Source organism: Pelodiscus sinensis, chromosome 8, assembly GCF_052426305.1.
Source record: "Pelodiscus sinensis isolate ZL-2025 chromosome 8, ASM5242630v1, whole genome shotgun sequence".
In the NCBI taxonomy this organism is placed as follows: Eukaryota; Metazoa; Chordata; order Testudines; family Trionychidae; genus Pelodiscus; species Pelodiscus sinensis.
The window spans coordinates 23123927-23147650 of NC_143059.1; the positions used below are offsets into that span (position 1 = coordinate 23123927).

The 23724-nt window shown below is 47.0% G+C and overlaps 1 protein-coding gene across 2 annotated transcripts in view; it reads right to left on the minus strand.

Moving 5' to 3' along the window:
• RTKN2 (rhotekin 2) overlaps nt 1-23724 on the minus strand; it is a 68404-nt gene that overhangs the window by 19764 nt on the left and 24916 nt on the right. For both annotated transcript variants that reach the window (XM_075934886.2, XM_075934885.2), the window contains exons 6-9: nt 21058-21258; nt 20021-20115; nt 10512-10618; nt 6585-6716 (exon numbers count right to left, since the gene is read on the minus strand). In XM_075934886.2, coding sequence (XP_075791001.2) covers nt 6585-6716; nt 10512-10618; nt 20021-20115; nt 21058-21258 — 535 coding nt within the window. The remainder of the gene's footprint in view (nt 1-6584; nt 6717-10511; nt 10619-20020; nt 20116-21057; nt 21259-23724) is intronic.

Here is a 23724-nt window from a genome sequence, read left to right on the forward strand (position 1 = left end):
GACTGCAACACTGCTCTACTCAAAGCTGCATCATCCCTAGCTTGCTGTGAGATGGCATAATGATTGTATGAATGTATGTATGGAAGACCAGATGGCCACCCTGCAAATCTCCAGGATGGGCATCTGTGCCACAAAGGCGACTGAATGGCTCAAAAGATGGATCCATGATCCTGTGAGGACTAGGTTCAGGTCCCAGGATGGAAGAGGCTGTCACACCTGCAGGTATAACATATCCAGGACCTTAAGGAAGTGACATACTTCTGGATAGGCAAAGATTGACTTCCCTTGGATTCTCACGTGCAGGGCAGAGATAGCAGCCAGGTGGACCGTGACGGGTGATATAGCTAAGCCCTGCCTTCTTAGGTTTAGTAGGTAGTTCAGTGTGAAGGGGGACACTTCCTAGACCTCTTCAGCACAAAAGGGAATAAGTGGGGATACTCCCATGTGGGGAAAATACCTAGGGCTACATCCGCTCTGAAGGACCACTCGTGGGTTTGAAAGAAACAGCTGAAGTGGTCCCCTCGCACATTCTGAGTTCCTGGGTGGTGCATGGTTTCCAACCGGATGGAATGTTGGCTTTGTTTCCTGGGGAAAGGAACAAGAACCACCCTGTTTATATATAACATCGCTGCTGTGTTGTCTGTCAGGACTGAGACACAGATGCCTTGTGCTAGGAATAAGCTAGGAATGTCTGACACACCAGACTGCTCTTAGTTCCCTGACATTGATGTGCAGAGATAATTTCCCCTGCGAGTACATATTTTGTATCCTTGAGTCGCCAAAGTGCGCTCTTCAATCCAGTACCAAAGTGTCTGTCGCCACCTAAACCAAAGGCTGCAGTTTAGCGAAAGGCACTCTAATGCACACAATCCTCTCCTGTAGCCACCAGGTCAGGGAGACCACTTGGAGAGGAATAGTGACCAGCATGCTAATGTGTGGTGAGCGGGCTTATGAGTGTGAGCGAGCCACACCTGTAGAGAGCGCAGCCTGAGTCTGGCATGTTGCTCAACATATGTGCATGCTGCCATATGGCTCAGCAGCCACATACAATTTCTGGCTGTCATGACGGGACAGCTGCAGCCGTTCTATACTGTCCTTTATTGTTAGAAACCTGGGCCTGGGGAGAGAGGCCCTAGCTTGGATTGCGTCCAACAAAGCTCCCATAAACTCTATTGCATGGGAAGAAAGGTCGACTTGGCCTCCTTCAACATTAGCCTCAATCAGAGGAATGTAGCCCTCACTAGCTCTACATGTCTCTCTGGTGGGCCCTTGACAAGCTGGCAGACAGGCTCCAGCATCTCCTCCCCTTACTGGATCCCCGGGCCATAAGGACGCTCAGCCAAATGGATGGGATTGAGGCAGGGGACTATGAGCTGTTTAAATGAGCCCTGCTGTGCAAGTCTGGGCTGACCCCCAAGGCACACAGGAAAAAAATTCCAGAGGACACAGAAGGCCCCTGGAGAGATCTATCTGGAACTAATCCTCTGGATGGTGCAATATACCTGCAAATAGGCAGTTGGAGATGGGGCCCAGATCACAGAGGAGTAGGTTAAACTGATAGTGCTGGAGCAGCTGTATGAACTCTGCCCCCGACTTGAGACTGTGACTGATGGAAAAGAAGCCAAAAGATCTGCACAGTGCAGGGTAGCTGGCTGACAAGTTTATAGAGAGTTAGTCTGCATGTGAAGGGGATCCCCGACAGACTGGCTTACAATAATGCAGCCCAATAATAGGTGCCCATGGGGCCTCTCCAGAAGGAATCAGGCAACACTTCCCTGATGAGGAGAGTCAATACCCAGGAAGACCAGCCCATCTGAGGGAACCAATAATGATAAAAATTGCATTTAGAGCCATCTTGAAAGTACTGGAGTCCTACATAGTTCATAAATTTTGAGAGATTTTATAGAAAACTTTTGATTATTATTAGCAAAAGGAGTTTATTTTAATAAGATAAAAATAAGATAAAAATATTACCGAATGACCCTGATTATGGTTAAGAATGAAGCCAAACCACAGAAGGAACAATTAAAATAAAATTGCAGAAATTCCAGATTTAGGGACAAAAGTTTAAGAGACCATTACCTATATCCCTGCAGATTTGCATGGCCGCTCATGGGTAACTTAAAAACTTATGTCATAATTAGGGATGTTAGCGTATAGATGTTTAAACTATTAACCGATAAGCATAAGCAGCAAACCCTTGTCCGCAGGGGGACAAAGCTCCCCGCAGACAGGATGCTCTGGCATCCCATGGAACAGCCTCTGTCCATGGCAAGTCCGAGCCCACTGTGGACACAGGCTGCTCCACAGTTTATAAATTATAAGCTCTGTCAACAGTTTATAAACCTGATTAACAGGGCAGGGGACTCAAACGACTACATGCAACCCCTCCTTCCCCCGGCTGCCTCTGATAGAGGCAGCAAGGAGGGAAGGCGCATGCCGGTTCCCGTGAAGCTGCCTGCCCCTCCCCTCCTCCTGCCTCCCACAAAGGCAGCATTGTGAGGAGCCAGCGGGAGCACCGGATCCAGTGGAGCCACCTGCCTCCAATTGAAAGGCAGCAGCATGGAGGGTGAGGGGGACAGGCAGGAGCCAATATGCATAGAGAACAGGCTTTTAAACTGGCTCTCCATGCAGGCTGGCTCTGCAGAGTTGCCTGCACCCCCTTGCCTCCTCTCACAGAGATAGCAAGGAGGTGGAGGTGAGGAGAAGGACAGGAGTCCGTGAAGGGCAAGAGCTGACTTAAAAGTTGGCTCTCAACGAGCAGCGGTTCTGTGGCGCCACCTGACCCCCCATCCACACTGCTGCCTCTGTATCAGCAGCACTGAGACAGGGGCAAGTGGGATACTGAAGCAGCCTCTGTTCACAGGGAACTCAGGCTCCCACTGTGGACAGGGGCTCCTGCCGTGGAACAGCCTCTGTCTGCAGCAGGTAATGCTCCCTGTGGACAGAGGCTGCTCTATGGGATGCCAGAGCATCCTGTCTGCAAGGAGCTCGGGCCCCCTGTGGACAGGGGATGCTGCCACTCTACGCTGATTCCTCTGTGCGAGGAGCCAAAGCACAGCCAGCAGCATGGGTGGCATGTGGCCCCCCGGGAGTAGGGCCAGGAGCTGAGAACAGGATGGCTGCAGTCACCATCCCCGGCAAGTATTTTAGTAACTGTGCAACAGCAAAAAATTATTGCGCTGGCAGCCTGCCTGCCCTGCGGGCGGGGGGCTTGCTTCAGCTGGGTTTGGCCCTCTAGTTAATATGTTACCAGGTAAGCATGCTAGTAAGGCTTTTACATCCCTAAAAGAGGCTGTGCAGACACAGTTCCAATCCAACAACAGATACATTCAATTTATTGAATGCATGGACGAGATCTCTTGAGGCATGGGAAAGAAGAGCTATAACAGGGACCCTCAGTGCTGTCACATGAAAACCAAAGAGCTACGGCAGATGTACCAGATGGCAAAGGAAGACAACGGTGACTCTGGTGTGAAGCCTGAAACATGCCACTTTTAGCACGAGCTGCATGCCATTCTCAGTAGAGACCTCACCATCCCTCCCAAGAGCTCCACAGTTACTTCAGGGGTGCTAGAGTCACAGGTCCTGGAATGAGCAGTGAGAAACTGGTGTTTGAAGAGGAAGAGGAGGAGGAGTATGGGGCACAGCAAAGCAGGACCTGTTATATTTTACTCCAGAGCATTTTACTCCAGCCCCTACCATCCACCATGGGTGAGCCTGATGCGGGACAGGGACCCTCTCTCTGGTAAGTATGCACTTTGCTTTTGATACTGCAGGGAACATCTGTTCATTTACTCCTTTTTAATCATGTTACAAGTGAAAGAACCAATAGAAGTAGAGTGGCTATCTGCTTTGCATCCCCCTGTACAGTTAGGCAGAGGATGCCCTGCAGAACAGTTTACATGCACCCGACGTGGCATCCAGTGCTGCTGCACTGTCCCTACCACTCCTCCTCAGGAGAGATTACAGACAATGACAGCTACACCTGAGAGAGACATAGTTGGTGTATTTGTTTGTGAAATGAAAATGACTGTTGTCTTCCCTTCAAAGGGTCTTTTTTCCTATAGTTATAAAATTTCATGTCCATTTGCATGGGCTTTTTAGAATAAAAGTCTATTTATGGAAACTGACATCTTGATTAGTTCACAACATATGCTGGCCAGGGACATCATTCACAGATAATAGCAATAGATGCATTTGTAATGTTCTAGTATTACACACAAAGTATTCACTACAAGGTTCATCTCAGGGTGCAAAAAAACAATACCAGGCAAAGCACACTACAGCAAGACACATTACTGTGGTTCACTGCTAAAATGTCTTTCAAAGCCTTCCTAAGCCACAGATTTTTTTTTTTATAGCCCTGGTATCTGGCTGCTCAAAATCAACAGACAGCCACTCCATCAGAATCTCCCCCCCCCCGCCCCCCGCTTCATATTAAGAAGCACACAGTAGGTAGCTCTAACCATTAGGATGTATTTTCACTGAGGTCTACTTTGGTGACTGGACCATGCAAGTGGCCTTTCAAATGGCCAAAACTATATTCTGCACCTGCTAGGTGCAGGGGTGGGCAAAATCAGACCCGGGGGCTGGATCCGGGCTGCCCAGCAGATTAGCAGAGCATGCATACTTACAGCCTGCAGCATGTGTTCAGCTGCCTCTCCCCCTCACCTTGCTTGTCCTGCAGCAGAGCTGCTCCTGGGATTTTCCTGCTAGCTGTGCAGAGAGGTGGAGGGAGAGGGAAGGGAGAAGGAAGTGCTGAAGCCAGGGTCACTCTTGGCCTTATACCCCATCTCTGCAAAGCAGGGGCTGGGGAGAGGGAAACACACAGTGGAGCTGCTCCAGGCTGAAGCATGGACAGGAAGTGAGTGCAGAGCGGGGGAGGGGAGAGTTGTCAAAGCAGAACCGATTTTCCCTTAAAAAGACAGCATGTGGCTCCTCAGAAACTTGACCAGACTGTGTCACTGTCACACACACCCAGTCACCGTCACATACTGAGTGTGTGTGGCAGTGTGTATGTGTCACAAAGTCTGTCTTTCACAAACAAAGTGTGTCTTTCACACTCATACACTCTCTTTGTCCCTCTCGGTAGCTCCCAGTCCTGCCCCTTCTGAGGAACCTAAAGCCAGCCCATGATCACATGCCAAGATTAATGAAGCGGCCCCCCTGCGAAAACTGAAGTACACCTCATTGCTGTTGAGATGGCTGGTGTACGGCTTCATAAGCCACTGGAATAAGGGGTAGCCTGGGTCGCCCCGAATCACTATTGGCATTTCAACATCCCAAATGGTAAACCTCTGGTCTGGAAAGAAAGTCCCTACTTGCAGCATTCTTAATGGGCTTGTGTTCTTAACAGAGATGTGCACCTTCCCTGACCATTCCATGTTGATGTTAGTAAAACATCAACCTTGCAATCCACCAGTGCTTGCCATACTATAGAAAAGTACCCCATTCTGTTGGTGTACCTCATGGCAAGGTGATCTGCTGCCAAAATAGACAAGCATTCCATCTATTGTACTCCACCACAGTATGGTGACACGTACCTCCACTATGTCCTGCAGATTGCCCAAACTCAGAGTCCTTTGTAATAGGATGTGATGTAATGGCCCTGTACACTAGCATCACAGCAACCCCATGTAGATTTCCCCACTCCAAAGTGACTCCTGAATGATCCGCGGCAATCTGGCATTCCAAATTTGCACACACCAATTGTCATTCACTCCTCTTCTGTCAGTGCAGTTCTCATTTTTGGGGTCACAGTGCCAGTGTACAGGGTGAGCCCTGCACACAGTTCCAGGAATGTGGCCTTGTGTATTTAAGAGTTCTGCAGCCACTGCTCATCATCCCATATCTACATAATAATGCAATCCCACAAGGCAGTGCTTGTTTCTTGGGCCCACAACCAATGCTCCATGGTCTGCAGCTCCTCTGTGAATGCCAACAATAACCTAGAATAGTTTCTGTGTCTCAGAACAAGCTAGCCTCGAAAGAATGGTCATGTTCCCCTCCTGCAGTATCAGTCACATTGTGCTCACAATACTCATCACAATGGTGCCGAGTTGTGCAGGATCCATGGTTCTCATAGAGATGATGTACACACACATTTGTGGAACTTTTCAAAGGAGATGGGAAACATTATGGGATGAAAATACAACTATGGGATGGAAAAAACTCCATCAGAGGACATTGAAACCATGTTCCCAGTCACCCCTGCACAACTCATTTGCCCCTATAAGGCATTGGAATCCTTCCCAAAGCACCCTGTGCTCCATGGTGGCAAGCTGCAGAATGTGATAGCTACCCCCAGTGCATCGATGCAAGTTCTCTGCACTGATCCAAGCACTGCTAAAGAAGATGCATACTGGTAACACAAAGAGCACAGGGTGGACATGCAAAAGTGATTTAATTACTGCAGCAGCTGTACACTGACATAACTTACATTGACTTAATTTTAGAGCATAGACTTGCCCTTAGTAGCGAAACAAGGCACACCTCTCATGCATGCTACTTGCAGAGTACTTTGCAGATTTTCAACTGGATTTTAGGACCCAAATTAGACTAACAAAAACTGCTTATTTTACCTTGTTGATGGAAACTGTCAAAGCTGGTTCCACTTTAGCTTCAATTTCTTCAGGTGTATAGTAACAAGAGAGTTTACCAGCTCTCAGTACACAGTACAGCCTCCTCCAGTTAGTCAGGCTTCCTACAAATTGCTGAGAGAGAAATATTCAGTAAGTTACTAGTTACATTACCATAACAACCTAATGTATGGATTACTCAAAATTCTATTGAATTTGAATGTGTTACATCTAATTGAGTACATCTTGTGAACCATTCAGACAGACTGTAAGATCAGAGCTGAACACAACACAGTGTCATGAAGGTAGGGCTCTTGCCAAATATTTTACTAGTAATTAAGTCCTTGAGTCACATAGTAAAATTCAGCCAAGACGGAAACTTGTTTAGATGACCATCCTTCAATGTTTTACTATTTTGCCAATGATAGTTTTTTCATAGTGCTCTGGGAACATGGAATATGCTGGTTGGCCATTAAGAGTAATTTTCTTTCTAACAGTATCCACTGTTAGACGAAAACAGGGTGGATAAAAATCAGGGTGGATAAAAAAAAAAAAAAAATCAATGATTTAAACAAAATTTAAACATTTCATTTTTAAAAAATATCAATAAAGTACTATATTCTCATTTAAAAGTAACAGTTACAATTAAATCTCATCACAAACATGCTACACCTACACTTACGGTCTCATACAAATGTATTAATGCCTCTAGTCCAGCGGTCTCCAATCTTTTCACACCCAAGATCACTTTTTAAATGACAGAACAAGCCATGATCTACTGCTCCACCCCGCCCCTTCCTCGAAGCTCCGCCCTTTTTATTCTCCTCCTCTCCATCACTTGCTATCCCCAATCCTTATACCACTGCTTTTTTCCCCGATTCTTCTGTAGGAAGAGGTTTTTCCAACATTTGGCCTGTCTAGACTGGACCAAATGTCAGAAAACCCCCTTCTTTTGGAAGCCCCCTTCTTCCTTCTGGAAAGAGGAATATAGATCATGTTTGCTCTTCCACTAAAAGAAGCGGAAGAACAAACGCATCCGTGGATGCAGAAGAGTTTTTCTGGGATATCTCCAGAATCCTGAAAAATTCCTGCAGTCTAGCCGTAACCTTGCTGGGTTGAGACAGAATGTGTAGGCTTTGAGGTGGGAATGAGGGATTGGGTGTGGGAAGGGGTGAGAGGTGCAAGCTCTGGGAGGAAATCTGGATGCAGGAGAAGGTGGATAAGGGGATGCTGGCTCGGGGAGAAGGCGCTAGGCCGGGCAGTGTTGGGGTTCGAATTAACTTTGATAGGCGCTACACATACAAACCACTAGTTCAAACTTAATTTGAACTAGCGGAGCGCTTAATTCGAACTAGGTAAACCACATTCTACAAGGACTAACGCCTAGTTTGAATTAAGTAGTTCGAATTAAGGGCTGTGTAGCCCCTTAATTCAAACTAGTGGGAGGCTAGCCCTCCCCAGCTTGCCCTGGTGGCCACTCTGGGCACCACCAGGGAAACTCGTCTGCCCCCCTTCCAGCCCCGGAGCCCTTAAAGGGCCACGGTCTGGCTACGGTGCCCGTGCCAGGTGCAAGCCTGCCAGCACCCAGCCAGCAGAACCAGCCACCCGCTGCCACCCAGCCCTCCGCCTCTTCCCGGGACCAGGCTGGCGGCTCCCAGGAGCCTGCCCGGGGCCGCAAGAGGCGGGCGCCCGCCTGGTCTAGTGCGGACATCGTGGACCTCATCCACGACCTCCACACTAGGCACAGGAAAGTGGCCATCTAGGACAGGATAGCTGCCAGCCTAGACACCCAGGAGCAAGTTTGCATGAAAATCAAGGTGGTCCAGTGAGACCCCCCAACCCTGAGCCCTGAGCTTAGAATGGCCGTACTGGGTCAGACCAAAGGTCCATCTAGCCCAGTAGCCTGTCTGCCAACAGCGGCCAACACCAGCTACCCCGGAGGGGATGGACCGAAGACAATGACCAAGCCATTTGTCTCGTGCCATCCATCTCCATCCATTTCTATCCCCTGGCTAATACCACTCCATGGACCCAACCTCCATGAATTTATCTAACTTCTCTTTAAACTCTGTTCTAGTTCTAGCCTTCACAGCCTCCTGCAGCAAGGAGTTCCACAGGTTGACTACTTGCTTTGTGAAGAACTACTTTGTTAGTTTGAAGCCTGCTACCCATTCATTTCATTTGGTGTCCTCTAGTTCTTCTATTATGGGAACTAATGAAGAACTTTTCTTTATGCACCCTCTCGACACCGCTCATGCTTTTATAGACCTCTATCATATCCCCCCTCAGTCTCCTCTTTTCTAAGCTGAAAAGTCCCAGGCTCTTTAGCCTCCCTTCATATGGGACCTATTCCAAACCCCTGATCATTTTAGTTGCCCTCCCCTCTTCCACCCTCTCTCTTTCCCTCTCCCACCTCCTTTTCCCAGTCTCCCCAAGTTTTGTTCAATAAAGAGAGTTTCTATTTTTGAACACACGTGTCCTTTGTTTTGTACATCAGGAAGGGGGGCTAGGGAGGGGTAAGTGGAAGGAGGTGAAGGAGGAATGGGGTACGAGCCCCCGATGGGGAGGACTGGGGTGGCTCTGCGGGCTCCTTGGGGTGGAAGCTCTCCTGCAGCCCCCCGATTGACACCCCCCCCGGGTGGCAGCCTGCGGCAAGTGCAGTCGGGCTGATGGCCGAGTGCTGTGATGTGCCGAGTGTGGGCATTCAGGGCACTCCAAGCCAGGACTGCTTTGCTGTACCTCATCGAGTTAGACAAGCGAGCGGGGAACCCCTGAGAACTGTCTGTCCGGGGTGGGGGTCAGGTCCCTTTAAGCACAGCCTTCGGCTAGCCTGAGAGGGCAGCTCCACGCTCTAAGTCCTAACCTGATGCCCTGCTGGCACTGCTTCCGTCCATCCTTAACCTCGGTTAAGGGTCCACACAATGTGGACATGCCAGTTCGAATTAGCAAAATGCTAATTCGAACTAGTTTTTAGGTCTAGATGCACTAGTTCGAATTAGCTTAGTTCGAATTAACTAATTCAAAATTAAGTTAGTTCGAATTAGTGCTGTAGTGTAGACATACCCATCCCTATTTTACTTTAGCATAGCTCAGCTTTTTCAAAGGAATCCTATCCTATACTTGTTTTCTCAAAAAAAACCCAGAAGTGCTAGTAGTTCAATGGGGCTTACTCCAAAATTAAGTGCACTCTAAGCACAGTCAGTCGTAGCTTTTTTGGTAACTTGATTGAAATTGTGATTTAAATCAATCCACCCTGGAAGAAAACTTTAATGGCTTCACTAATGTAGCTAGTTACAAGAAGGAAACAAAGGAATGGCCTCTAATTTTTAAAAGGATAACTTTAATGTAAGGCACGCAGCTCTACATATCAATTTTCATACCAATTACAAACTTACAATTAATTGGCCTATATGCAGCAACCTAAGTTTTTTTACGGATAATAGCTTGATTTGCATATGATTTGTGTGTTTGAATATTCATTATTTGCATAATAAATACGCAAATAAGGTGTTACCAGTCCACTAAAGTTTGTGAATGGATCTGCCAGTCCCCAGTATAAAAAAGGTTGGGAACCACTGGTCTGCAAAAATTCCTGATTTCCAAGATGGGTAAGGACTGATTCTTCCCAATCCTGCTGAAGCTAGTCCTGGTGAGTTGGACCAGTATCAGCCAAATAAATGGGCACCAGAATGTGTGTGGATGAGTATCCTGTCACTCAGGGGAGAAGGATGGTAACCGCATGTAGAATCAACCAAAACAAAAGGCAACTGAAAATGTGGCCTGTATATAGTTGCAGTAAGGCAGTTAGCTCAGTGTAAACTAAAGTCTAAACTTAACCAATGACAAAAGTATATTGCTCAGTGAAGTTTGCAGAAAACTTAGAGGGAACTTGGGATAGTAGAGGATATAAATCAAATAAGCTCTTTTTACCTGCTGATTAAGAAATCCTGACATCACATCCTTGACCATGCAGGAGGGCTGAGCAACTAAGCGACAACACATGCTTCCATATAAGGGAAGCCAGAATGAGGATTCCTCTAAAAGAAAAAGTTAGAAAAGTTATAACTATTGCCCATAAATTCACAGATTAGATATCTGCATGCATTTTAACTTTAATAGGTCCTTAAGAAGTAAATCTCTTCACTTAAGAAAAGACTGAAAATAGGAGTTTGTCCTATTTCTTAACTTTTCTTTCTTTTGTATGGCTGACAGGTCTACAAAAAGCAGTAGATTGGAGGCACCATTCTTGACAGTAGCCATGCTGGTTTGTTCTTACGTTTGTAAGCATTTTATGGGTATCTTTAAATTTTTCAAACAATTTAGCCAATGTTTAAGTTAGGCTCACTGCTATAATTCTCAGAATCAGCACTAGCACCTTCTCTGAAGATAAATATACTTGCTAGACTCAACTCATTCAATATAGTATAGTGCTGCCTCCTAAAAGCCAGTTCCCCCCGCCGCGTGCTCCCCCCCCCCCCCCCGCACTGCTGCCTCTATCAGAAGCAGCAGCTTGGGGCGGGCAGGGAGGTTACTGTGAAGCAGTCTCTGTCCATGGAGGTTCAAGCTCCCCATGGACAGTGGCCGTTCTTCATCCCACAGAGCAGACTCTGTCTGTGGCAAGCCTGGGCCCACCATGGACAGAGGCTGCTTTGCAACAGCAGCCCCTGTCCTCAGAGGGTCCAACCTCCAATTTCCTGCTGGCTTTTAATTCATTTAAAAGGCAGAGCTGCAGTGGGGGGGGTCGGGAGGGGGATAGAGACCTGCCATGAGCTCAGAATCAGCTGTCCCGGCTCACGCCGAGTCCCCCCTGCTGCGCTTCTGCTTTTTAAATGTATTAAGAGCAGAGGTGCAGAGTCTGGGACTGGGCACAAGCTGCTACCCCCCCTGCCCATCGTGGAGCCAGATCCCCCCAGCACCAGCTCCTGCTCCTTCCCTTGATGCTTCTAACAGAGGCAGCAAGGTGGGGAAAAGCGACTAGTGGAGGGACTAGTCAACTATCCAATAAGCTTATGCTTATCAAATAGCCGAATAGTCGCTTACATCAACACTGTGATGCTAAGTAATGGTCAACAGAAAAGGGGTTCTAAGGAAAGATGTCTAAAATGTTACTCTTTATTGGGATGCAATTGCAGGATGAAAGTATGGAAAGACTCTCAGAGGCCACTATACTTCTGCAGGGAAATATTTTGAGTTATTAACTGTGATAAAACTATAAATACAAGATATCATCTTTTCTTTTCAATAAAAAAACTAAAAGAAACAAGCTTTCTTTGGGAGAAAGCTATAAACTTGTAACAGATAAAGATACTATGAGCTAAAACAAAAAGAGTCCTAGGTTTTATGCACCTAGTCTGGAACATAAACTATTTTCTTTCTGCTTATTATGCTATTTGCTGTCATGCTTTCAGCAGCCCCCAGGTAGCCCTCTAGATCTGTAGCTTCTAGTAGTTACTTGTGCTGTCTCAAAACTGGGATCTACCTAGGAACAAGAAGTGTTGCCGAAAAGAATTCTTAATTAGAACCTCCAGTACAATAAAGCACTTATTCATGTACTTAAATGCCATGTTGGGCCTAAAAAACCTAATAGAGTTTGAGCCACAGCTCTGTTGATCTCCTCTCCTTCTGTCTACGGAGGAGAAAAACAATTATTTTTTCTGTGACATTGTTCCTTTCTTGTCAGGGAAGGAATTTCTATACAGATATTCTCCTCAAGATTGGAATGAGAACAGCAGAGGAAACTCAGCAGCACTTGGAGACCTTTGTGAGGGGAAAGGGAGGCATAGTACGTTCACAGCTTCTGGATACTTTATTCCCAGCCACTGCAAGACTATATAGTGTGGAAGATAGTATTGTGACCAGAAAAAAAAATGGTTATCTACCTTTCATAGCCATTGTTCAAAATGTGTTTCTGATGTCCATTCCCATAGGAGTATGTGTGTACTGCATGCATGATGGTCTGAAATTTTTCTTAGCAGTACCCGTTGGGTTGGATGTGAAAGTCTCCTGACATGGTGCTTTCAAGGAGCAGTATGTAAAGACGGTGTCAGCCTTCTCAGTTCCTTCTTGCCCTATTATTCTGACAGAGGGGAGGTGGGAGGAATTTGAATCGGATATGAGCAACACATTTAGAAGAACAGTTACGAAAGGTAGGTAAACATTTTTTCTTCAAGTGATTGCTCATGTGCAGGGCTTGACAAATGGTGGCAAAAACCGCTTGCCAGCCCTGTACTGCGCATGAGCAAGAACCACAATACGCATGCGTACGTCGTGAATGAACGGGGCCCGCGGCTGAAATCTACTCGCTACGGGCGATTGTACTGCATTGCTTGCATTGATTGTATTGTAGATTGTATTGTTTGTCGAGCCCTGCTCATGTGCATTCCAATAGATGACTCATCAGTTCCCTCCAGAGCAGCGGTCAGAGATTACCTGGCTGCCGATTGCAGGACCGGCCTGCTGAAAGTCGCATCATTCCAGGTATATCACAGTGCTTCCTTGCGCAGCACTGAGAGGTCCCGCACCAAGACCAGTGTGCTCCACACTCCTGGAGCTGATGTTCATTCTAGTGTAGGTTGAGGACAGACAGCTGCCTCCATGAGTAGGAGTGTCAGACAATAGGCTCCCTTCTTTTTAGTGTGAGGCCTAAAGTTCCTGCATCTAAGGCACTTATCTATTTAACGGTCCTCATTGAGGCCCTTTAAGGCAGGAAGAGTGTGCATCATCCTTGGACACAGGCTTTCCGCAGTCCTCGCACACCTTAAACTCCTGAAACCACAGCATGCCCTAGTTAGGGGGACTGTAAAGTGGAGGAGGAAATACCCTCCCCCACGCTAACTACTCCAACTAGAACTGAAGTACCCTAACACCTAAACTAATGTGCTTGGCAATGTAAAAGGTGGAGAAGCTCCAATGATTGTCACTGGCAGCAAGAAGGAACCGAGAGGGTGAGGGTTGGTAGTGTTTTTTATACTGTGCCTCGAAGGCCGACGGTACCCCAAGGGAAAAATTCTCTGATGACTGTGCACATGAGAAATCACTCGAAGAACAAATGGGGCCGAGTGATAGGAGTTAAGTGGATTTTGGAGTGGAGAGATAGTGATAGTGATGAGGCTCTGGAGACATGGGACAACAATCCGAAGCTAGTGAAACAGAAGGGAAGAAAGAAAACTGAAAGAGCAGAGTGGGTTTAAAAAGGAAGGAATAATCAGATTAGAAGAGAACAGAAAAAAGGGAAACTAAAGATAGGAAAAAGGAAAAATAAACGTTATAAGAAGTTATTTTTTAAAGAGAGTTACATGTTAAAATATTGCAATGAAGTAGACATGAGTAGCATGTATGTATATACCCATGGGGTCCAATACTCTAGCCCAGTGTTTCCCAATTTTATTTGGCCATGGAACCCTTTTAAACTCGGAAGAATTTTGAGGAACCCCTACAGCCAGGAGGAAAATTTGTCAAGGGGAACAAAACTTCAAAAAACCAGGGAGACCTTGTGGCCAAAATGTAGTCACGCATGTCCCGAGTGGGCTTTGGAAACGCAGAGTGGCAGCGGGGGAAGGGAGGGGAGGTGTCTGAAAGCTGGCAGGAAACCAGAGAAGGTTTAAGAGAAGGTCTCTTGGGGCGGGAGTGACCACATTCTCGCAGAACCCTTACTTTCACTTCGCGGAACCCCAGGGTTCCACTGCTCTAGCCACTAGTAACTATTTGGCCAGTTGAGCATGGCTAGTTGGCTTGAACTATGTGGCTATTTGGCTGGTTGAGTGTGGCTAGTTTGCTATAGCAATAGCTACTATAGTTGCTACTGCTTCAGAATTGATTGGACACCATGGATATACACTCTGGAGGCTAGGTGCAGAAATAGGGGATGCCCATCTCAGGTGCAGATCATCTTTTCTCTGGATACCATCCCCACTACGAATTACTTCTGAGCTTGAATATACTTCTGAGGCTCATGACTTGTTTTTGAATAAGCATTTCATTCAATATATACCCAGACTGCCTCATAGCCCTAACATGGGAATTATTTACATCTATTTAGGGAAAAACTCTTGCTACAATCTGCCTCTACACAAAGAGAATTTCTCCCTTGCACTCTTTCCACAACTGCTTTATTCACAGTGAAACATGTTCCTACCTACTATTTAGGATACTAAGGCCTGGTCTCTGAGGGTATGTCTACACTACAGTGCTAATTCAAACTAACTTAGTTCAAATTAGTTAATTCGAACTAAGCTAATTCGAACTAACGCATCCAGACTAAAAAACTAGTTCGAATTAGCATTTTGCTAATTCGAACTAGCATGTCCACACAGAGTGGACCCTGAACCGGGGTTAAGGATGGCCGGAAGCAGTGCCGGCAGGGCATAAGATGAGGACTTAGAGCATGGAGCTGCTGTCTCAGGCTAGCCGAGGGCTGTGCTTAAAGGGACCCGACCCCCACCCCGGACAGACAGTTCTCAGGGGTGCCCCACTTGCAAAGCAATCCTGGCTTGGAATGCCCTGAGTGCCCACACTGGGCACATCACAGCATTCGGCCATCAGACCGGCTGCACTTGCCGCAGGCTGCCATCTGGGGAGAGGGGGCAATTGGGGGGCTGCAGGAGAGCTTCCACCCCCGGAAGCCCGCAGAGCCAGCCCAGTCCTCTCCATCGGGGGCTCGTGTCCCATTCCTCCCTCACCTCCTTCCACTTACCCCTTCCTAGCCCCCCTTCCTGATGTACTAAATAAAGAAAATGTGTGGTCAAAAATAGAATCTCTCTTTATTGAACAAAACTCGGGGAGACTGGGAAAAGGAGATGGGAGAGGGGAAGAGAGAGGCTGGGAGAGGGGAGGGCAACTAAAATGATCAGAGGTTTGGAACAGGTCCCATATGAAGAGAGGCTAAAGAAACTGGGACTTTTCAGTTTAGAAAAGAGGAGACTGAGGGGGGATAGGATAGAGGTCTATAAAAGCATGAGTGGGGTGGAGAGGGTGCATCAAGAAAAGTTCTTCATTAGTTCCCATAATAGAAGGAATAGAGGACACCAAAGGAAAGGAATGGGTAGCAGGCTTCAAACTAGTAACAGAAAGTTGTTCTTCACAAAGCAAAGAGTCAACCTGTGGATCTCCTTGCGGCAGGAGGCTGTGAAGGCTAGAACTAGAACAGAGTTTAAAGAGAAGTGAGATAAAGTGATGGAGGTTGGGTTCATGGAGTGCTATTAGCCAGGGGGTAGGAGTGGTGTCCCTGCCCAAAGTTTGTGGAAGGCTGGAGAGGGATGGCACGAGACAAATGGCTTGGTCACTGTCTTTGGTCCATCCCCTCCAGGGTCCCTAGGGTTTGCTGCTGTCGGCAGACCGGCTACTGGGCTAGATGGACCTTTGGTCTGACCCAGTACGGCCATTGTAAGCTCAGGACTCAGGGTCGGGGGTCTCAGTGGACCACCTTGATTTTCATGCACACCTGTTCCTGGGTGACCAGGCTGGCAGCTCTCCTGCCCTAGATGGCCACTTTCCTGTGCCTAGTGCGGAGGTCGTGGACGAGGTCCACGATGTCCGCACTAGACCAGGCGGGTGCCCACATCTTGCGGTCCCGGGCAAGCTCCCAGGTGCCGCCAGCCTGGTCCCGGGAAGAGGGGGAGGGCTGGGGGGTGTCGGGTGGCTGGCTCAAGCCATGCTAGGTGCAGGGTCTGCTAGCTGGGTGCTGGCAGGTTTGCACCTGGCATGGGCACCGTAGCCAGCCCGTGCCCCTTTAAGGGCTCCGGGGCCGGGAGGGGGGCAGAAGAGTTTCCCTGGTGTTGGCCAGAGTGGCCACCAGGGAAAGCTGGGGAGGGCTAGCCTCCCACTAGTTCGAATTAAGGGGCTACACAGCCCTTAATTCAAACTAGTAAGTTCGAACTAGGCTTAGTCCTCGTAGAATGAGGTTTACCTAGTTTGAACTAAGCGCTCCGCTAGTTCGAATTAAGTTCGAACTAGCGGAGCGCTAGTGTAGCGCCTATGAAAGTTAATTCGAACTAACGTCTGTTAGTTCGAATTAACTTTGTAGTGTAGACATACCTGATTCGAGGGATCCGAGAGAGAGAGAAAGTTTTCCCCTTGGACACCTAGAACTGTTGAGTGCGAAGATGAGAAATAAGGCCTATTCTGGCAAGGAACACTCTCTGGCAATGGCTGCTTCTGAGGTCATCTCCAGTGGTGCCGACACTATCAGTGCCGATGCGGGCCCAAGCATTTTCCTTATGGACGACTCTCTGATCTTCATGGAGATAACACTTGATCTCAAAGTCAGGCACCGTTCTTGATGGTGGTCCTCCAGGTTACTCAATCCTCCACCTGCATCTCTCAGATGTCTCCCAATGTTGCACTTTACCAAGGTGTTCTTAAGGATATCTCTGTAGTGCTTTCTCTGCCTACCACGAAACCTTGTCCCAGCTGAGTGCTTGCAATAGAAAAAATCTTTTTAGGCAAATGTATGTCAGGCATCCTGACCATGTGACCAGACCATCATAGCTACCCTTGGGCAATTATTGCCTCAGTGCTGCAGGAATAGAAAAGAGTTTAGAAAAGAGGAGACTGAGGGGGGATATGATAGAGGTTTATAAAATTATGAGTGGTGTGGAGAGGGCCGATAAAGAAAAGTTATTTATTAGTTCCCTAAATAGAAGAACTAGAGGACACCAAATGAAATTAATGGGGAGGTTTAAAACTAATAAAAGAAAGTTCTTCACACAGCGTGTAGTCAACCTGTGGAACTCCTTGCCAGAGGAGGCTGTGAAGTCTAGGACTATAATAGAGTTTAAAGAGAAGCTAGATAATTTCATGGAGGTTAGGTCCATAAAAGGCTATTAGCCAGGGGATAAAATGGTGTCCTTAGCCTCTGTCTGTCAGAGGATTGAGAGGGATGGCAGGAGACAAATTGCTTGATCATTGTCTTCGGTCCACCTTCTCTGGGGCACTTGGTACTGGCCACTGTCGGTAGACAGGATACTGGGCTAGATGGACCTTTGGTCTGACCCAGTACGGCCATTCTTATGTTCTTATGAATCAGCCTCTGCAAGGACACTAATATTAGTCCGTCTGTCTTGCCACATGCTGCGCAATATTCTCCTCATGGTACCTTTGGTGGAATTTCTCCAGATCTTTAATATGACGTTTATAGGGAGTCCAGGCTTCAGCTCCATACAACAACGTTGGAATGACAAAAGCACTGCATCTTGGCCTGCATCTTGATGTCAGAGTCATTGAAGACTCGCCTCCGTAAAAGTCCACAAGCCTCACTGGAGAGTCGGTAGTGGATTTCATTGTCAATGTCAACATTGCTGGACAGATAGCTTCCGAGATAGGGGAAGCTGTTGACATTCTCCAGCTACATGGGAAGGTTGAAGTAAGTTATGCATTCCAGCTACCGTAAATTAATCTTACATCACATTTCCATGCCATTCGTACAGTAGGAGGCTGATGGAAGCAAATGCTCCTCTCTGCTTCCCTTACTCCTTATGAGGAGAAGGAGTACTGGTGCTGACAAGGGTGCCCTTTGAGTTCAATCTAGCAGGCCTAGAATAGACCCACTAAATGGAACTCCAGGGCCGTGTCCAGACTCAGGGGTTTTTTCGGGAAAAGTAGCCTTTTCCCGAAAAAACTTCCCCTGCGTCCAGACTCAAGCCGCGTTCTTTCGAAATTATTTCGAAAGAACGCGGCTTTTCTTTCGATGGCGGTAAACCTCATTTCACGAGGAAGAACGCCTTCTTTCGAAAGCTCCTCTTTCGAAAGAAGGCGTTCTTCAATGTAAAGAGGCCGTCTTCGAAAGAGAGCATCCAGACTCGCTGGGTGCTCTCTTTTGAAAAAGCGGATTTCTCTTTCGAAAGATCCGCCTGCAGTCTAGACGCGATCTTTCGAAAGAGGCTCTTTCGAAAGAAGCCTGCAGTCTAGACATAGCCCAGATGATCAACTGTGGAAGCACTGATCTTCCATGTAGTGTAGACGTGCCCTTAAAGATTTCCATACCTACAGAATAAGAAGTATAAAATACAAACCAAAAAATCCCTACAAGTATTAGAATCATAGAGCTGGAAGAGACCTTAGAAGGCCATCAAGTCCAGCCCCCTGCCCAAGGCAGGACCAATCCCAATTAAATAAACATAGCCAGGGCTTTGTCAAGCAGAGACTCAAACACCTCTAGTGGTGGAGACTCCACTACTTCCCTAGGTAACTCATTCCAGAGGTTCACCATTCTCCTAGTGAAATAGTTTTTCCTAATATCCAACCTGGACCTCCCACCACAACTTGAGACCATTGCTCCTTGTTCTGCCATCCATCACTACTGTGAACAGTCTTTTTCCAGCCTCTTTGGAACCTCCCTTCAGGAAGTTGAAGGCTGCTATCAAATCCCCCCTCACTCTTCTCTTCTGCAGACTAAATAGAACCAGCTCCCTCAGCCTCTCCTCGTAGGTCATATGCTCCAGCCCCCTAATCATTTTGGTAGCACTCCAATGCATCCACATCCTTCCTGTATTTGGGGGCCCAGAACTAGACACAATACTCCAGATGTGGCCTCACCAGAGCTGAGTAAAGAGGAATAATCACATATCTGGATCGACTGGCAATGCTCCTCTTAATGCAACCTAATATGCCATTAGCCTTCTTGGCTACAAGGGCACACTGTTGACTCATGTCCAGCTTCTCATCCACTGTAATCTCCAGGTCCTTTTCTACAGAACTGCTACTTAGCCAGTTGGTCCCCAGCCTGTAATAATGCTTGGGATTCTTCCATCCCAAGTGCAAGAATCTACACTTGTCCTTGTTGAACCTCATCAGATTTCTTGTGGCCCAATCCTCCAATTTGTCTAAGTCACTCTGGACTCTATCCCTGCCCTCCAACATATCTACCTCTCCCCCTAGCTTAGTGTCATCTGCAAACTTGCTGAGGGTGCAATCCATCCCCTCATCCAGGTCATTAATAAAGATGTTGAACAAAACTGGTTCCAGAACCGAACCTTGGGGCACTCTGCTAGAAACCAATCGCCATCCTGACATCGAGCCGTTGATTACTACCCGCTGGGCCTGACCTTCCAGTCAGCTTTCTATCCATCTTACTGTCCATTTATCCAATCCATATTCCCTTAACTTGATGGCAAGAATATTGTGGGAGACCGTATCAAAAGCCTTGCTAAATTCTTCCTTGATAAGGGATCAGAAGATATTAAAGTTGGCAAAAAATGTTACTATAAAAGTGATGTAAAATTTGGATCTGAACTTAGAGAGAAGTTTTACATGTCTTTTTTCAATTTAATTGGTGACACGTGTTTAAAATAGTTGAAGCATTTTATTTAAAGTACAATTGCCACATATAAAGTATCAATAAAATAATCTAAGTCTTGGAAGCCTTATAGTTTACTAAAAATGGAGATACATGATTTTATTAACTTTTTAAAAAACATCTTTAAATTAGAACCCTGTGTACTTACCATTTCCTGTAATGGTAAGGTTGTGGGTCCTGAAACTGTCCTCAACACTCTCCAACCCCAAACTGGTATGTGCCAGCAAACTGTATTTTGCACCACTGTGAAAATGAAGCAAGGGTTACATATTTCTACATGATTTTTCTTAGGCAGTTATTATAAGAAGTCTAGACAATTTTAGCATTAGCATGTTCAGATACCGTGGAATGGTTAATTTATAGGCAGCACTTGTTAATGGCCACCAAGTTCAGCTAATTACCAAGAGTCCACATATTCCCATTTTTTACTTTTTGTGATACTGTACCCACAAAATAGTTTGTGTATCTTTTTGAGAATATTCCAGTTGATCATGTATTCACATTGCTTGCACATAGCCATTCTAAAGGACTTTAATTGTAGCATTAGATGCCATTAAATAATTATTTTGTGGGGATACTCGGGTTATGACTGCCAAGTTCAGTTCTCCACTTACACTAAAACTAACTTGAGTATTTTCTTTTGCATTTATTCTAGTTTGAAAAACTATTTTATTAACTTTTGTAGCCAATATGCCATTATGCTTCAAAACATATTTAGTACTTAGCCTGGTCTGTTTTTTCATGCTAGTCAAAGGCCATATACAAAGTTTTATAGCACTCTGTGTTCTACACGTTGGTTTATCTTTGTAGCAGGGACCAAACCACATATTCTAGCAGGGCTGTAATATGGTTTTTTAATATTTGTATAGATGCTTTCTATTCAGAAAGAGTAGGCCATGTAGTAATGCAGAGCAATGACAGTAAGTTTTATAGTGCAGATGGATCCTTTGGCAAATTTGGGCTTATAAATCTCAGAACGCTGAGTTTTTGTTCTTTTTTCTAGGAAGGGGGAAAAAAAAAAATCACAATAAGAATTCAGCATAGTTCATATAGAATGCTGCTCTCTGATTGTCGTTTGAAATGAAAACAGTTTCACATGGGCATATGTTGAAATACTTCTATCAGCAATTTCCAATTACAAGATAATTGTATTTCTTGAAGGCTAAAAATAAGAGAGTAGCTTACCGTATCATTGGGTCAAGGAATGAAAGGGATTCAGGGTTGTCTTCTTCTAACAAAGAACTGATTTTTTTTCCTGTAGCTTTTCCAATGGATGTCTTAAGCTTCTTGGCTAGCTTCTTAGGAGTGTTAATTATAGTTGAAGATTGGTCTGTACAGCAACTATACACTTCAAAATTCACTTGGAAGTCTGGCCCCACTTCATCACTAAAAAACAATTTTTTTTAGATAATCAGTGAATTAAAACAAAAATAGTCATTTGTGGTGATAACATCCAACATTTTTATTATTAATGTTTAGCTATCACTATAGTTTTGTAAAATACTTTGTTTTAATGCCTTAATTTAATTTTACCCCCCCCCCACACACACACACAGCAGCCCCACTCATTTAAATCACAGTAAGATTCCATTTCTGAATATGGAAAAGGCATATAGTTCAAGTAATCTCTCTCAGTGGTTTCCAACCTTTTTTATACAGTGTACTGGCAAACCCATTTACAGACTTTTGGCGGTCCAGTAACACTCTTTGCATATTCATTATGCAAATAATGAATGTGCAAATAAAATGTTACTGGTCTACTAAAAGCCCCAGCCTCCAGAGCTGCTGTGAACAGCCAGCTTCAGCTCTACTATCCCCCCCGCCCCTTGAGGCTTAGAGCCCCACTACCACCATACCTCCCAGTGTCAGCCTCCTGTTCCCAGAGCCCCACTGCACTCAATCCCCCCCACACCCCTTCCCCATACCAGCCCCCAATATTAGCCCTGTCCTCAGAGCCCCCCAGTGCTAGCCCTACCCTCATAGCCCCCCTAGTACTTGCCCCACCACCAGGGCCCTTCAGTACTAGCCCCACCCCTGAAGCCTCAAGTGCCTACCCCACCCCCATTAGCTAGCCTCCCAGCCGCCAGCTGAGCACTGCTGCCCAGGTTGCGGCTGCTCTGGGGAGCAGAGCTGGAGTACACTGCCCAGCACCTCCTCTCCCACCACAGCTGTTGGGAGAGCTGTGTCCTGCCCACCTCCTGGTCACGGAAGAGCAGTTTGCTATCTCCCTTATCATTAATGTGAAGGGCAGCCAAAAAGTTAATTCATTTGTATATGATTTTTTTCCAAGATAGTTTCGCAGGAAAGACCTTTACACAAAATGAGAATCTGCATTTCTCAAAAGTGGAATGGAACAAACCAGCTCTTCCCCCTAGTATTTCTGGATAAAAGCAGATAAAGTGAGACAAGGAATAGGAGAGTTGTTTTTGGCATGCAGGTGGGGTTCCTTCGAAGAGCAAATTGCCAAGTTTCCTGCAGATAAGAGTCAGTGTTTCCCAGACACACGATGTAACACTGCACCCCTACTGAAATTCAATAGCTTAATTTTCTTTAGCTCGTTGTATACACCAGTATCCATAAGACAAAACACAATAATTCAGCAGCCCAAGGGCTGAGCACAGAGAGCTGTGACAGAGGAAGGAGGCTGCTTGGAGTGACCCGCATGGGGACTTGGGTGGAAAGTGACAGGTTCCAGCACGTGGGGGAATTAACAGAGATTAACAGCTTGGCATTTGTGCAGCTGCCAGTGGCAGTGCTGCGAGGGAGAATTACACCACCAGTACCAGGTCACTCTTGCCCACTGCACAGACTCTGGGCCAAAGTCAGACCTATCTTGGCCAGGGTAGGGCACAGAGGTGGACAGCCCACAGACAGGGAGGCCCCCGTCACAGCTAGGCTGGGCAACAGCAGGACAGAGGATGGGTGGGATTCTCACTCAACCCTTCATGGTGTGGCGTGACTGGGCCAGCGCTGTGCGGAGCCACCCATGTGACCTCTTTCCAAGCTGCTTTGCAGAAAGAGCCTTACTGGGCTCCGCACGGTGCCTCTTCCAAGAGCTGTGGTGGGAGGGGAGGCATTGGGCAGTATTCCCCGGCCCTGACTCCCAGAGAAGCCACAGCCCGGCAGCCAGCAGTTTGCAGGCCGGCACTGGGCCGTGGACCGATGGTTGGGAACCGCTGATCTAGTTAAATACGGAAGTGTTATATACCCATGGAATCTGGGCTCCTAAAGAGAAGATTTCAACATACAGTAAACTTCCAATAATCCGGCACCTTTAGGAGCCAGGGGGTGCCGGATTATCAGATATGACGGACTATAAGAAGGGGGGGCTATGAGGGGTCTGGAGTGGAGTGGGAGGGGATGCCACCCCAGACCTCTCATAGCCCCCCCCTTACGATAGTCTGGCTCTGCCCCAGGTGACCCTGATTCAGCTGCTCCTGGTCAGTTTCAGCAGCAGCTGAATCGGGGATGCCTGCAATAGAGCAGCTCGGGTGCTGCCGGGTTGGTCCCGCAGCGCCGAGGAGTGGCGCTACGGCACCAACCCAGCAGCATTCCAGCTGCTTTGCCCCAGGCTTCGGGATTCAGCCGCTGCTGAAACTGACCAGCAGCGTCAGTTTCAGCAGCAGGCTGAATCCTGACGCCTGGGGCAGAGCAGCTGGGGTGCCGCGGGGTTGGTCTCGTAGCGCCGCCCCTCGGCGCTGCGGAACCAACCCGGCAGGATCCCAGCTGCTCTGCCCCAGGGGTCCCCAAGTCAGCCGCTGCTGAAACAGATCAGCGGCTGATTCCAGGAAGCCCCGGGCAGAGCAGCTCTGTCCCGGGCTTCCTGGAATCAGCCGCTGATCTGTTTCAGCA